The 14,927-nt window shown below is 37.6% G+C and overlaps 1 protein-coding gene across 6 annotated transcripts; it reads left to right on the top strand.

Annotated features, from left to right (window-relative positions):
* Positions 1 to 3,363: 3,363 nt before the first annotated feature.
* On the top strand, positions 3,364 to 14,046 carry LOC145963854 (uncharacterized). 6 transcript variants are annotated; one of them, XM_083086129.1, is made up of 11 exons: positions 3,364 to 3,602; positions 5,966 to 6,462; positions 6,752 to 7,184; positions 7,474 to 7,677; positions 8,945 to 9,018; positions 9,101 to 10,349; positions 10,506 to 10,624; positions 10,715 to 11,002; positions 11,130 to 11,667; positions 11,903 to 12,156; positions 12,219 to 14,043. In XM_083086129.1, the coding sequence occupies exons 2-11, from the start codon at positions 5,974 to 5,976 to the stop codon at positions 12,378 to 12,380; spliced, it is 3,810 nt and encodes a 1,269-aa protein (XP_082942255.1). In that variant the 5' UTR covers positions 3,364 to 3,602; positions 5,966 to 5,973; the 3' UTR covers positions 12,381 to 14,043. The 6 variants fall into 6 exon arrangements, with proteins under 6 accessions (XP_082942255.1, XP_082942257.1, XP_082942251.1 ...); XM_083086131.1 differs by lacking the exon at positions 3,364 to 3,602 and adding an exon at positions 4,458 to 5,053 and having other exon boundaries at positions 12,206 to 14,046; XM_083086125.1 differs by lacking the exon at positions 3,364 to 3,602 and adding an exon at positions 4,462 to 5,053 and having other exon boundaries at positions 12,219 to 14,044.
* Positions 14,047 to 14,927: the final 881 nt, after the last annotated feature.

A 14,927-nucleotide genomic window follows, 5' to 3' on the forward strand; every position in this document is an offset into this window, starting at 1 on the left:
GCTTTGAACATTCATCACAGCTGAACATCACAGCTCTGTAAATATTTCCAAGTAAATTTCCTAAGGTACTTAAAAGAGAACCTGCGATGTTGTTAAATGCGATACTCAAGTCTGCAATTGTATTCGCCGCTTCGCAGTCGCGGGGAGAGCGCGCGATGAAACTTGGGAAGTGAAAAAAAAAAACGAAAGCGACAACGAACCACGCTGTTTCAGCCTGAATATATTTCGGACTAACGGTAGCTGTTAAATGTATAGATGCTCCTCTTTTTTTACGTTCGTGCGAATATTCTACGCGTCACTTCGTTTTACAGTTGTATGCGACGTGTAGAGATTACGTACTTTTTTTTGTTGAATTTTTCTCCCCCGTTTTTCATTTTTTTTTTTATTCTTTGTATCGTCGATCGGACGCCGGCAAAGCGTCGTCTTTCTTCGCTCGCGCCAAACGTGAAAATATGTATAACAGGACAGAGTGTTAGGGGAAGTTGGGCTACCAGATGCTACACATCTGCGTTCGGCGTCACAGTTTTATGAATGTTTTAACGCGATAAATCTTAAAGCATCTGTTTGGATAAGAAATTTCCACCCAGAGGGAGCGAGAGCTGGCTTCATCTAATTACTCGTTGTTTCGTACATATTTTCACGTTCGCGGGAGCAGAAACACCCTTGTTCGCACCGTTCGCTCGCGCATCGTTTGTTGATCTCATTTGCTCGTAATGCAATCTCGGAGACATCGTGATCGCATCTCGTTGCGATTGTACGTTCGGCCATTAAGTCTCGTGTACCACGACGTATAGGCGCGATTAGGAACAGAAATACTTTAAGTGTAACTCCACCGAAACACGATGTCGTGTTGCACGTATAACGCGATCGTGACGAGTCTTGTTGGACGTAATGTAATCTTCATCGCTAATGAAATAGGATTGTATTTATCAAGCATGACGTCGGTCAAGTTATTTACTGCGTTGTCCCACGGGCATTTTTACTTTTTCACTTTTCGTCCCGATCTCTCTCTCTTTCTCTTTCTTTCTATCTCTCTTTCTCTCTTCCTTTTTCTGATGCATTTTTTACAAACGCGAATTCATTCTACTAATGCTAATACGCTGTCCAATATTGAAATATGTTTCGTTTTATATGCAAAAATACTTTATCTCTTGCACGCTCGGTCTTTTACGTCGAATCGCATTTTACCAATTACATATACCATCTCTCTTTTTTGCTCCATCCTTCGCTTATTCTCGGTTTATCTGATTCATTATAGTGTCTGTTATTTATTAGATTTACATATGTAGTCCTTTTATGTCCTATATTACGTTCTCTATCGATGACCGATGCACGAAAACCGATGAAAATCTCCTACTTCCATGTCTTTCATAGAGCGAAAGTCAAGCGTTACACACGTTTCACGTGTCTTGAAAACGCCGATATTTGGAATCGACGAGAGAGAATTTACTCGGCACAATTACTTAAAGGACGCGAATACACACCCTTGTATAGTTGCACTCCTGCGAGTCGGGCAATGTAAATTCTAGCCGCGATATACGAGGGTAGAAATCGCAGAAAGGTGAAGGTCGCGGAGAGGCGGAAAAGAACGGAGAAAATGTAGTCGACATATTTTTGCACACAACGAAATCGTAGAGGATACATGTACGTTAAACACGCGTATATACTATGTAGGGTTAATAAATTTCAAGAACGCCAACAAGACCGTGTTCGATCGATTTTCGCTACCTTACGCGCGAAGAGAATGAGAATTAGGTTGCGGTTTTGTACATAATACATAGCGAAGAGGAAGATGAAACGAGAGAGAAAGAATATACATATATATATATATATATATATGTGCGTGTGCGTGTATGAATGTACGGGTAATGCGTGCTATGGAGAAAAGAGAAGCAAAATGTTATGTTTTAAGGAAATAATTGTAACGAAGACGAGCAGCTAAGTTGTAGAATTTCCTCTTCGTCGCTCGCCGAAGTAGATGTAAATATGAGAGAATGTTTCTTTAAATCATTAAAAAAATATATATATATATAAATATATATATAACGGCTCTTCTCCCTTTTCCGATGTGAGTGTGCATGTGTGCGATTGTATGAACGAGAGTCACGGACCGGTTTATCTCGCTAAAAAGTCGTCCATCACTCTACGAATACATGTATGTAAAACGTATGCGTGTCGCGAACAATGGAATCTCGAGCGGAAGCGAATGCCTACGAGAGCGTCGGATGCTAGGATATAGAATATTGGATCCTCATCGAGGGTCTTCGTCAAACTGGATAATTTTTTTCCATTTTTTTCTTCTTTTTTTTTCGGGAAAAATCGCCGAACTCTCGCGCGACGATCCGATACGCACCGCGTGCCGCGCATGCTTGCGTGTGTGCGTGGTCGCTCGCAATATTAATTAATTATATAGCGCGTATGCGTCATTCTCGCGCACGTGTGCGTGCATCCACGCGAAAAATTCGTACATTAATTATTATTATCCATTATAGTTATATGATAGTATAATGAATTATTATTTGTACAAATTTTATGTTGCAATATAAAATAAACGATGAAGCGACCATCTTGCGTCTTCGATCCCGTTGGTCTTTCTCGCTTCCTCGCTTATATCGAATTAAGATTTAGTTTTATCGATTTTCTGTCAAAATTTTTTAAAAATTTGTTTCGATTATTTACTTTTTTATTAGAAAATAAAAAAATGAGAAAGAAAATCTCTTTATTACATAAAAAAATTTAGAAAAATATGTCAAACGCGAATAAAATAAAAATATATTAAAGGAGCTGATTAAAACAGCGAGATGAAATTTTGAAAAATAGAAAAATTCAAGTCAAAATGTTTATAAATAAAAATATGTGAATTAACATGCGATATATTAGTTTAGCCATTCATGAATTTGTAATAATCCTTATAAAATTTTAAACGTCAGCATGGCTCAAAATTTTTTAAAAATTTATTTCGATTATTTACCTTTTTATTAGAAAATAAAAAAATGAGAAAGAAAATCTCTTTATTACATAAAAAATTTAGAAAAATATATCAGACGCGAATAAGATAAAAATATATTAAAGAAGATGATTAAATAAAGCAACGAGATCAACTTTTGAAAAATAGAAAAATTCAAGTCAAAAAATATTTATAAATAAAAATAAATATATGAATTAACATGCAATATATCGCTTTCTCGATTATCTCTCTCGAAATCGACGGTTGAGATTTGTGGAGTCCCGCGTGCGATTTATATCACAAGCGGAGCAAACTATCGAGAGATGACTCCGAACTCTAGTCGATCTCGACATCGAGACATCGACCTGGAGGATTCGATGGCGCGAGTTTGCGCCGTGTCGGGCGGCTTCCTCCCACTTATGTGCTCGATAAAACGCTCGAGGCTTTTTACCGTGTGCGATATTCGTGTTTTCCTTGCGGAAACCGTGGCGATATTTTACGCTCGTGACGCGAACGGCCGGTGAAAAATGCGCGGACGGCTATATCGCCGGGAACAATCGATAATAGGCGAGACACGAGCTTCCAGTGGCACGCGCGAACCGCACGATGTAACGTGTAACATGTTGGCTTTGCTGTCGAAATGCGAGAGAATCAGGTAAGAGAGCCTCGCTAGAAGTGCGCTCGCGAGGGGCAATGCTTTTCTGCATCACGTCAATTACACGGCACGTTTCCGACGTGTTACGAAATAGCAGACACTCAAGGTGCACGATCCTGCTGAACATGTAATCTCTTCAACATTCTGACGGTGATTCTAATTTATTATGATCGTAATAATGTTATGTCGTAACGCATCGAGCCTTCCTTAGTCAAATCGAGAGCATTTATCGGGCATTATAAGTAATGGTATAGATAAGACTCGATTGTGGAATATCCCTCTCCCTTTCTCTTCGAGAAATATATTTATGTTATCTATTCAAATATTATTTACATGCTTTATATGCGTAGTCAAATTCTTATATTTTGTTTTGACAGGTAGAATAAAATTTTAAAAATTATAATTTTTATAGTAAATTATAATAATATTATGAGATATTTTAAATTGGGATTTTACAATAGGATCCAAAAAAATTATCTTTACGAATATCTATCAGATTTATCAGATAAATAATAATAGATAAAGTTTGTGATTGTTAAATATCTCTTTCTCTTTTTTTCTAGAAATATATATGTTATATATATTTCATATATATGTTATCTATTCATATTATTTAAATTTGTCATGTGTATAAAATAATCAAATTCTTATATTTTACATTGACAAGTATAGAATAAAAAGTCGCAATTTATAATATATAATAAATATTGTGAAACGAGATGTTTAAACAATCCATAAAAATTATTTTTCTAATAAATTTGTTAAAGTCCAATGCTTTTAATTCTTGTTTGATAAAGGCAATACATAAGAACTTTTGACAAGAATTGTTTATAAGTTTATTATATCGAGGTATACGTCTGTGTTGATGTTTGCCCTTGAGGTATCCCTCAAGATTGATTTTCCGAGGCACAATGAAAGGTAACGACGCGAACAGGCACCGGCTTTCTAGTCGCGTGACCGACGCCGGTGTCACCACGTGGAACATTAAATTCCTGTGAGACCGCATAATTAATCGGCGCTTGAAATTAAAAAGCATTACGTGTATTTTATGTGAAAAGGAAAATTGTGCCAGTAATCTGTTATTTATTTATATCGAGATAATGTATAATATGTGACCCGATTCAGATGAAAGACAAGTGTAATTTCGGGATATACAGTAACAACGAATAATTGAGAGGAATATGTGCCATAGGGACAACGATATCACATTTGTCAACCATGATAAATGCTGTATTAAAGAAAATATCGGCGATATACTGTTATTATGTCAATTGTAATCTGAATCTCGTGTATACCATTTTACGACGCATTTTCGATGTGTTATCGTGTTGTGTTAAAAATTTGTTTCAAATATTCATGAGCTTTCGTTTCTTCGCGCTTGTTATGAACGTTACGAATGTCTGGAATCCAGCCGTGTTCTATAGTTCAAACTTTGTCTATGCATCATGTTTGTACGTATTGAAACGTAAGCAATACTTTTTTTTTGTTTTATCCGGTATAGTTTAAAGTGTTTGTAATATTCGCTTTTAAATATTTGATCTCGTTGAAGTGAATATGTTACACATGTAGTTATAAATTTTACGTCTCTTTGATTTTTTATTTATTTTAAAAATACCACATTAATAATTCTATGCAATCGAAACTTATTGTTTCTAGTCGAGAAACAAACTGTCGTGACATTTCTACGTGCGAAAATTTTCACTTTTATTTTTTCCTCCCATGGAAAAATTACGCGAACAGCCTTGAGTTCGAGATAATAATAGTCGCCAATGACACCAACGTGCTCTAATAATAACAAATCAATGTTCCGGTATATGGAAATATTCAATCAGTGTTCAGGCGATAGCATTGTTTAGTTACCGTGTGATATAAGGTTATTAATATTGGAACTGTCAATATCCGATTACGCAACGATATCTGAGAAATCTCGAGTTAATCAATTATCAAGGTAATTCATAATCAATTATATTCAGGTATCTATTTATATTTTCTTCTTTATATCCTTTCGCGGTGTGAATACAATTTAAATAATCAAGATGCAATGTCTAATTTTGAATTTTAATTTAAATAAATTTAAATTTAAATTTAAATAAAACAGTAAACTCTTAAATAATTTGGATTAATTATTATTAATTACAATTACACCCTTGGTTTTCCACTTTACTAATTAAATTCCAATTAACCTTATCCAACATTTATAGAAGCGATTCTATCGGCAAACGTACACAATATAATTGAGTTAACCAGAGTGCTAATGTTGATGCGAGTGACTCGAAATATTCGATTGCATTAATCGAGTCATCGAGTTGATCGGAATGACGAGCTCACGAGGTGGTGACTCGGCACCGTGTTTGCATTCGCAGCGACCAGCATGCGACGAAGGCGTCGGAGCGACGAGGACGACGACGACGACGACGCCGTGATCGCAGATACTGCAGCTCTCGATTATCGACCACGGATGCACGCCCGTCATGGTCAAGGCGCAGCCGCGGCCCAGGCGCGGTCGCCGCGATCAAAGCTGTCGGACTTCTTCCACCTCTGGGTCAACAACATCCGGCTGCTCTACTGGGGCAACTTTGACGATCTGGCCCCACAATTACCCGACGCGATGGGCAATCTGCAAAGTGACAGTAAGAAGAAGCAGAAGAAGCGAGAGACCGCGGCGGTGCCGACGTTCACGTCCACGGGGGAGCTCGAGACCGTCGAGGACCAAAGGAAGGATAAGCGGGACCAACCGCCCAAGACTCTCGATGAGTGCGACGAGCCGCGCGAACCGATCAAGATCAGCTTCGAGAAGGTCCAGACGCCGGGACACACCAAGAGACCGGCACCCAAGCCACCCAAGATTTTGTTATCCAAGGTAGATGGTAGCGTTTTTCTCTTACGTTCGAGTACGCAACTATCGATCAGAGAAATCTTTTTGGTGATATTACGCGTAATTTGAGACTGCGTTGTGTTTAAAAAAATGAAAGACACTTTAGTAAAATGAAATAAATATATAATTCGTTTGATTGTATTTGCAAAGTGTAGAAACTGAATATTATCTTCAATTAAAGAAAAAGAAAAATAATTTCCAACGCTTATTTTTATTTCAAGTCACAGTGCATGTACGTACCATGATTATTAACATAGAATCGTCTTGTAATTAGGACACGCAAGAAAGTGTAGAGCCCGAATGTCGCAAGGATACCGCAATAACACCGAAGCCATGCGTGACAACAACGGAGTCTGTCCGTCCGAGTATCACAACGTCGACGACGACGACACCCGCGCAAACCCCGACGACGCCTCAGGCCCAGCTACCACCATTGCTAGTGACCGATTCGTGGCGTTTGGCGAACAAGGGCCTAGTCGTTGCGGAAATGCCGACGCCACCCAGCCAGGAGTCCTCGAGCGACAGTGTTTTCACCGATCCCGGGGAACTTACCACGAGTCCGGTCGCGGCGCCCGCGGAGGTTCAAGTGGAGAAACCGACGCTTGAATCGAAGACGATCGAGGAGACGAGCAAGGAGGAGAAGAAGAGTCCGTTTGCAGTCTCGAGACACAAGAAGATCCACTTGTCAACGATGAGTCCCCGAATAAGTGAGGAATACTTTATCAATTTTTTAATTTAATATGCATTACTTCTTACACAATTTTACTGATAATGAGTGATTAATCAGCTTTTAAGAAGTTAAATAAGTGACAGTTTGACGACTTACGTAAGCTTGAGGATTCTGTGTAGACAAAGTACATTGAAATAGATAAGTAGATAGCTTGTATAAGTAATATTGTTTAAGAAGAGCCTAGAGAGTCTAGTGTGTTGGACCTAAGTCAACATAGCTTATGCGTCTCTGACACTCGATGTCTTAAACGAGCCCATCATTTTCAGGCGTAACGTTGAGCGAGAAGACGACACCAGAAATGAATGCCAGTACTCTGCAGAGACGACACAGTGTCTACGAGTCGCCGATGAACGAAGGAACGGTTCTGAGAAGAGTAGCCAGCTTGACCCTGGGTCATAATAGCGCTAAGAAGAAGAGGAGTTCTAGGAGTGTCGTCACTCAAAGGACGGATCGTCACAAGCAATTCGAAGGTGAGACAAAAACAATTAGAAGAGCAACGGAAATTTCACCAATCTTTTTAAACGAAGAAACGATAACGAGATTTTTCAAAAAGAATTTCTTGAAGATTTAGATTTTTCTTCTGATTCACAAATCCAGGGCAAAACGATGATTTCGTCGCGATACAAAACACTTTTATAGCTACGCATGGGTCAGCGTACGACCTAGAATCTATCGCTCTAGAACGATCGCGAGTTTAATGCGAATCTTATCTCATGACAGAGAAAAAGGCGCGCGATAACGTTACGGAGGGTAAACACACGGCTGTGGTTTTTTGCTCTCTATTGGAATGACATAATTTACGAGACGCTCAAGAAATCGCGAAGCCATTAGATAGCAGATGATGACGCCAAAAAGACAATCGGCGCCTTTCATCGGTGCGGCGCTATCGCAATTAAAAATGCTTTTAATCAGCCAAAAATAATCACCATATCACCGCATCGGCGTAGTCGAGGTTAAAGCGAATGATATGTATGAATCAAATGTGCTTGTTTGCCGATAAGTCTTATCGATGGGGCGTATGCGGGGTTAGGCTCTGGGATTTATGCTTGCGCTCTCCCATGTGTTCGCCTGTCAAGGAGATGTAACAGTTCTTTACGGAGCAGCATAGAGTGAAATACACGTCCGGGACAAGCGTGACGAGATGAGGAGGTGTCTAATAGCGAAATTGAATAGTGATTGCGAGGAAGAAATGAATAAGCGTTTTCGAAACGTGGGTCGATGAAGAAGGATCGAAAATTTTTTTAAACGATCGTATATAATCGAGGAACCAACAATCTTCTCCGAGAAGGTAGACATTGCTACTGCTTCAGTGATGATTGCAGAAAAATTCAGAATTTTGGATACATTTCGCATATTTTTATTTACATATTTACTATATTTACATAATATTCTCTTAGAAGCCTCATTAATGATGTGATTAGGAGATAAGATACATCTAGAAGGATTCCTCGTCTCTGTTGAGCTAGAGATAAAACGAGATAAGGGAGTTATACAATGATAAAGAGTTGCCTTGTTCCCAGAACATGCATTATTAATTAGGATTGATTATATGTTCATAGAGAAACCAGTGTCGTTAACTCTACTAATAAGGCTTAACTTGAGATAAAACAGTTGCTCAGAAGTTTTTAAAATTTGCCAAACGATGTGAAGAGGTCAAAAATAATATTTACTCAGTTTTTTGTGCAATAAAAACAAACTATCTTATAATAATCATAATAATAATAATGGGTTTTCCAGAACAAGGACCTTCACCATTATCTAAGATCTCCGCATTGCCAGACAAAAGTGTGAAGAAAGCTATGACGCCCGTGGTAAAATCTTGATCTATTTATTAAATTGATAATGATTAATCCATCGTGAGTATTTATTTTTATAACATTCTGTTTTAATCAGATAGATCGGACAGATACCTGCATGCTGGCGGATGAGTTTCTTTCAGTTCAAAGTAAATCGAGCCAAACGTACAGTGAGCAATCCATGTCTGAAGATATACATAGATATGAGGAAGAGGTGAAAAAACTGAGAGATGAAATCAAACGATTGCGCCGTGAGATATCAATAAATCGACAGACAAGTACTAAAGGCCAGTCTACTCAGACGTCGCCGAGAAGTTCGTCACCTATCGATGAAAGCGCTAAAGAAACAAATAACTTGAGCAGAGAATCACTGATCAGGAATGCAGCGGATCTCGTTACGGATCTCGAGCAAACCAAGATGACTCGCGTGCACTCCCCTGCATCGACCGACAAGGTCGCGAATCGGTCGTGCTTATCGCGTCAGGTGAACCCGTCAAATGAAGACTTGGCGCTATATCCGGTACCGTCGCCACCTCCATTACCCGAGTCATTTTGCAAGAGCAAATCCACATCCATCTCACTATCAACGACGTCGTTGCAATCCTTCATCCCGCCACCTCCGCCTCCGCCGTCTCCGTACGCGCTCGCGACCGAGTCGGCGCGAGGTAGCGAGAGGACGGTCTCGACATCGGTGACGAAACTGACGGATATTTCAAGGATACCGCCACCGCCACCTCCGCCCATGCCGTCGCAAAGTATCATAAGTACATTTCCACCTCCACCTCCTCCGCCACCTCCGCCACCGCCTACGCCGATGTCGAGCACGACGAGCACTATACCTCCCCCTCCGCCACCGCCTATGCAAACTATCATAAGTGCGATATCCCCGCCGTCTCCTCTGCAGAACGCGGTGCCTCCGCCACCGCCTCCGCCCGCGCCTCCGTCCATGCCAGTGCAGAGAGTCGAGAGTGGTATACCTCCTCCGCCACCACCGCCGCCACCTATGCCTCCTCAGGATGTCATGTGTGAAATCTCCGCATCTATGAAGAGCACCATGAGTGGGATACCTCCGCCTCCGCCGCCACCGCCTACGCCGATGCTGAACACGTGCGGGATGACTGGAGCGCAAAGTTCTGCGAGTGGTCCACCGCCTCCACCGCCTCCACCGCTGTCGGGGATGCCAATGCTAGACGGTATACCTCCTCCGCCACCACCTCCAATCGGGGGATCAGGTGCAGGTCCTCCGTTACCGCCGCCTATGGCACCGCCGCCCCCTCCGGGGATGACAGCACCCTGTCCTTTACCCGCTCCACCAGTCGGAGGGTGGAATCCGCCTAGCAGAGCCAGTAGGTGTCGAAATTACAAAAGTACAGTGTACTCTCGACTCTCTTCTCTTCGTTGTAATCAAGAAATAATCGAAAGAATTGAGGATACACTGTACAATCTTCCTGTTGAGGGATTCCGATATTTGCACCGCGTAACACAGTGTTTTACCTTTATAGTTATGAGAAAACAAGCTTTGAACCCTGATGTGCCTATGAAGCCACTCTACTGGACAAGAATTTTAGTACCAGTTACTACGACTAGTCAAACTTCCGCTGCTTCAGAATCGCCAACTCAGGTAGATGAAAGACAGAGACTACGCGATAAAATTAACAGAGTTGATATAAATAGTTATTTAAATGCGTGATTGATTTTATATTGTCTCCAGGTGCCTTTGTGGTTAGAACTTGCGGAGGAAAAAAGTATAAATATGAAAGAGTTTGCCGATTTATTTTCGCGGCAGGTGAGACAAAAGAATCCGGCCAAAAAGAGCGAGGAGACTTCCAATAAAAGCTCTAAGATCCAACCAGCGAAGATATTGGACTCGAAACGTTCCAAAATGGTAGGAATTCTTGAGAAGAGTCTACATATTGATTTCAGCGAGATCGAGAACGCGGCTTATAATTTAGACACGAGTGTAATCAGTTTGGAGACGCTGCAACAGATCTACGAAATCGTGAGTAAACAGTATGATTAAAAATCTAAATTTAGCATATATTAAGTTAATATTTTTTTCTTTCTTAGCACAATTAATTTCTGTTAAAAATCTACAAGCATCTACCTTGACGTTTTCTAATTTGTAGAAACCTACAGATAAGGAGATAGCAGAGATCGCTGCCCACGAAGCAGAGTATCCGGATATTCCTATTGATCAACCGGAATTATTTCTCAAACGGTTATCCGGTATAAAGCACTTCTCCGAAAGGATAACTTGCTTGATGCTTCAGTCGGAATTCCAAGACGCAATCTCATCGGTCTCGTATAAATTAAACAACGTACGAACTACCTGCGACTTTTTGATGCAGTCCGAGTCTTTGAGGAAAGTCATAGCCATCATACTGACTCTGGGCAATTACATGAACGGCGGTAACATGATGCGCGGCCAGGCTGATGGCTTCGGTCTGGAGATCCTTGGCAAACTGAAAGACGTAAAGTCAAACATGCCCGGGATCACCCTGTTGCACTATGTTGTCAATGCAAAACTATCTCAGGATAAAGAGCACAAATTTGACGACCCATTACCTCTACCCGTCCCTGAACCTGCCGACGTCGAGGCCGCATCTACGATCAAGTTTGACGATATTGCCAAGGAACTTGACAGATTGGAAAAGGAATTACAGAGTAAGTGATATTAATTTAAAGTATCAAATATGTGACATAATAACGTCACTTAAAAATTTTAACATTTTAAATAACATTTTAAAATATTTATATGTTAATATTTAAAATATATATACGTTATCCACATCAATAAAAAAAATTATGCCTTAATATGATTCTATATTTCATACAGTTACGCAATATATATGTAAAAATATTCTGATATAAGTGAAATTAATTTGTTTTAATTTGTTAGCATGCGCGAAAAAGTGTAACACTGTCGTGGAAGAGGATCCAACTACGTCCAAGGTATTCATGGAGAAAGTGGATTCGTTTGTGACGAGGGCGAATATCGAATTGGCAAACGAAAAAGAAGAGTTACTCGAGGCTAAAAACAGATTCAAGGCCGTAATGCGATTTTATCAGTTCGTTCCCAAAGGCGCCACAATGGAAACCGCGGAACCTTACGATTTCTTCAACCTATGGCTTGGTTTCTGTCGGGATTTCAAGGTATACTTTGCAGCGTTTGCGAAATACACGAGTAAGTCAATTATGACAGATCGGTTTTACAGGATATCTGGAAAAAGGAACAGCAGCGAATACGAAAGGAACGGATGGAAGAAGCTCGCAAGAAGCTCGAAAATAAATCCGATGTCGTGAGAGTAAAATTAAATCCTCACGGATTAAAGGCACGATTACAAAAACTGGCGAGTAAGAAACAGACTCAAAGATAGTCTTATCGAAATATACAGGAATTTTGATAGCAATTTCAAACGGGATATATCTGCCGATAATTTGTATATAATTATACTCGCCAAATCACGAATTTCACAAATAATAGCGTTTGATATACAATCTCCAAGAATTTAATTGTATATTTAATTGTATATATATTTCTGATATTGATTTTTTTGTTATTTTCGAGCCGAATCGAAAACTATAAATTTGCGAAATTCGTTTTCAAGATTACAAATTTTGTTTTCAAAGCGAAATCAGCTGCTTTGCGCAAATTATTAGCTTCATTAAATCCACAGAAGCTTAAAGAATATATTTTGCTCATAAATATTTATTACAAATATATCTTTAAAGTTACGATACATCAAAAGTCACTTTTTAGAGGCAAATCTTTAATTGCTCAAAATTAGGATAATTTACGATTAAATTGAAATTAATTTTTATACAAAAATATTAAAATACATACATTAGAAGATACAGAAAAGAATCACGCAACGAAATGCGATTACTTACAATTCAGATACGATATGGATTGTCAATCGCAAATGTCCTTAAATAATCAGTCGATCAGATTTGATCTATGATGCGTAAATTATAACTATTACAGATTAAAACATTAATCGTATACTAAATCTAATGCCATTTCAATAGAGAGAGATAGCTTCTTGGAATTTATTAATCATTATTAATATGGAGCATAATTAATAATCTAAGATCAGCTTTACGAGTATCACTTACGGACACGGTCCATCTCTACATTATTTCGAGCGATTAAAAAAAAGCACATTATTGATAATTGGATTTTTTCAATAGAAGAAATTTATAGATAAGATCCGTTCTTTTTAGATGCATTTTTTTCGTATTATTTGCACTTAATACAAAGTACGCAAGTTTGAAAAAGATTGTGAGAAGTTCTAAGAAAGAGGAATTAAAAAGATACGCCTACAGATATTATAAACATTCATGATGACTTTAGAAGAGGGAAGTTTTGTGCCTCTTTACAATATTTCTCTTTACACCTATTCTAAAAATTTTCGTCATTCTAATTGTAAATCAAGATTTTAAGAAAAGAATCACCGATATATGATCCGATAATATGATCATCGATCGTGATATTTGTCACTAAGTCATTATCTATTTATTTATTTATTTATTTATTTATTTATTTATTTATTCATTTACGTTAATTTATATTAGATTGTCATCAACAAATAATGTAAATAGAATGTTAATTGTACGAGATATTGATATTTAATAAAATCTTTTATATTTTTCTTTTTTAAAAAGGAAAATGAAAAGGATTTATTATCCTTTTGCCTAGCATAAAAATAATGTTAATATCTCGATATATCGATAAATATATATATATAATGTTTATTGTATCGCCTAATTATGTAAAAGCGTTATCAAGGGAAATGAATTTAAAAAGACCTTGTTATTATTACTTTGAAAATTTTAAAATATATGAAAAATATAATAAGAGAATTAAACATTAAATATCAAATAACGAACTCTGTGCCTCTGCCTTTTTATATTCTGAAACATCCAACATGTAAAATGTAAACAATAATTTAAAAATTTGTGTTATTTTGTTTATTCAAAAATATAACTTTCTTTTTATCATCAAGAATACGTTTTTCACTGATATTCGCACACGTTTATGCATATTAATGCATAAACGTGTGCGAATATCAGTGAAAAATATAAACAATTTCAGATTTCGCATTCTAGATATTTGTAGCACCGCAAATGATTCTTATCTATACGAATATAGAAAAAATGTTTCATAATATAAATATAAATTTTTGGGAATATTGTGGATATGAAGAGATATATTTATATTTTATTTATATTTTAGTTGAATTCTCACATTTGTTTATCTTTGTTTATATATTATATATATAAATTGTGTACGAAGGAAGAATTATTTCAATAGCAAGTGATATGCGCACTTTTCTTTTATATTATTCCTGAAGCAAATAAAATTTTTTTCTGAAAAATTTTATATTATTTTATATTATATAATATTAGAAGAATTATATAATAATAAAACAAAATACATATATATAAAACATAGTAAAATAAAATTGGACACTGTTTTTCAAATATCTCTTAAAAATCACACTTGAGAGAGAATATATTTTTCAGCATTTAAGATTTCTATGTCAATAATGATTGAAAATCCTTTATCTGAAGTATATATGAATATGTATATACATATGTGTTGCTAAAATGTTGTAGTTGGTTGTTTGCAGCAAGCAATTTCCAAGTGATTGATGTCTAGCAAGTGTATATTGGAACGAGACGATGACATTAAACACCAGTTTCTGATTTTCATATAGTATGAAAAGGACATAGCTTCATTCAATGCATTAAATGCAAATGTTAGGTCGCGTTGAAAATTATATGATGTGGACTTTCATTTAATTAATAAAATCCTTTTGATCTTTCTCTCTTGTCTAAATATAGAATGGAGATAATTGGATAGAACGATACGTGGCCTGTGGATTGAAATTCTCATAGAACATCGTAATAGACATTTTGCT

Source organism: Camponotus vicinus, unplaced genomic scaffold (assembly GCF_025532165.1).
Source record: "Camponotus vicinus isolate PSW18456_S1 unplaced genomic scaffold, iyCamVici1.0 SCAF_13, whole genome shotgun sequence".
Classification (NCBI taxonomy): domain Eukaryota; kingdom Metazoa; phylum Arthropoda; class Insecta; order Hymenoptera; family Formicidae; genus Camponotus; species Camponotus vicinus.

Excerpts from the sequence above, each read along its gene's own strand:
- LOC145963854 (XM_083086125.1), top strand. The coding sequence starts at position 4,999 with ATGTCTGGAATCCAGCCGTGTTCTATAGTTCAAACTTTGTCTATGCAT. Across the intron at positions 7,185-7,473 it reads AACGATGAGTCCCCGAATAA|GCGTAACGTTGAGCGAGAAG; the intron begins GTGAGGAATACT and ends CATCATTTTCAG. Across the intron at positions 10,625-10,714 it reads CTTCAGAATCGCCAACTCAG|GTGCCTTTGTGGTTAGAACT; the intron begins GTAGATGAAAGA and ends TATTGTCTCCAG.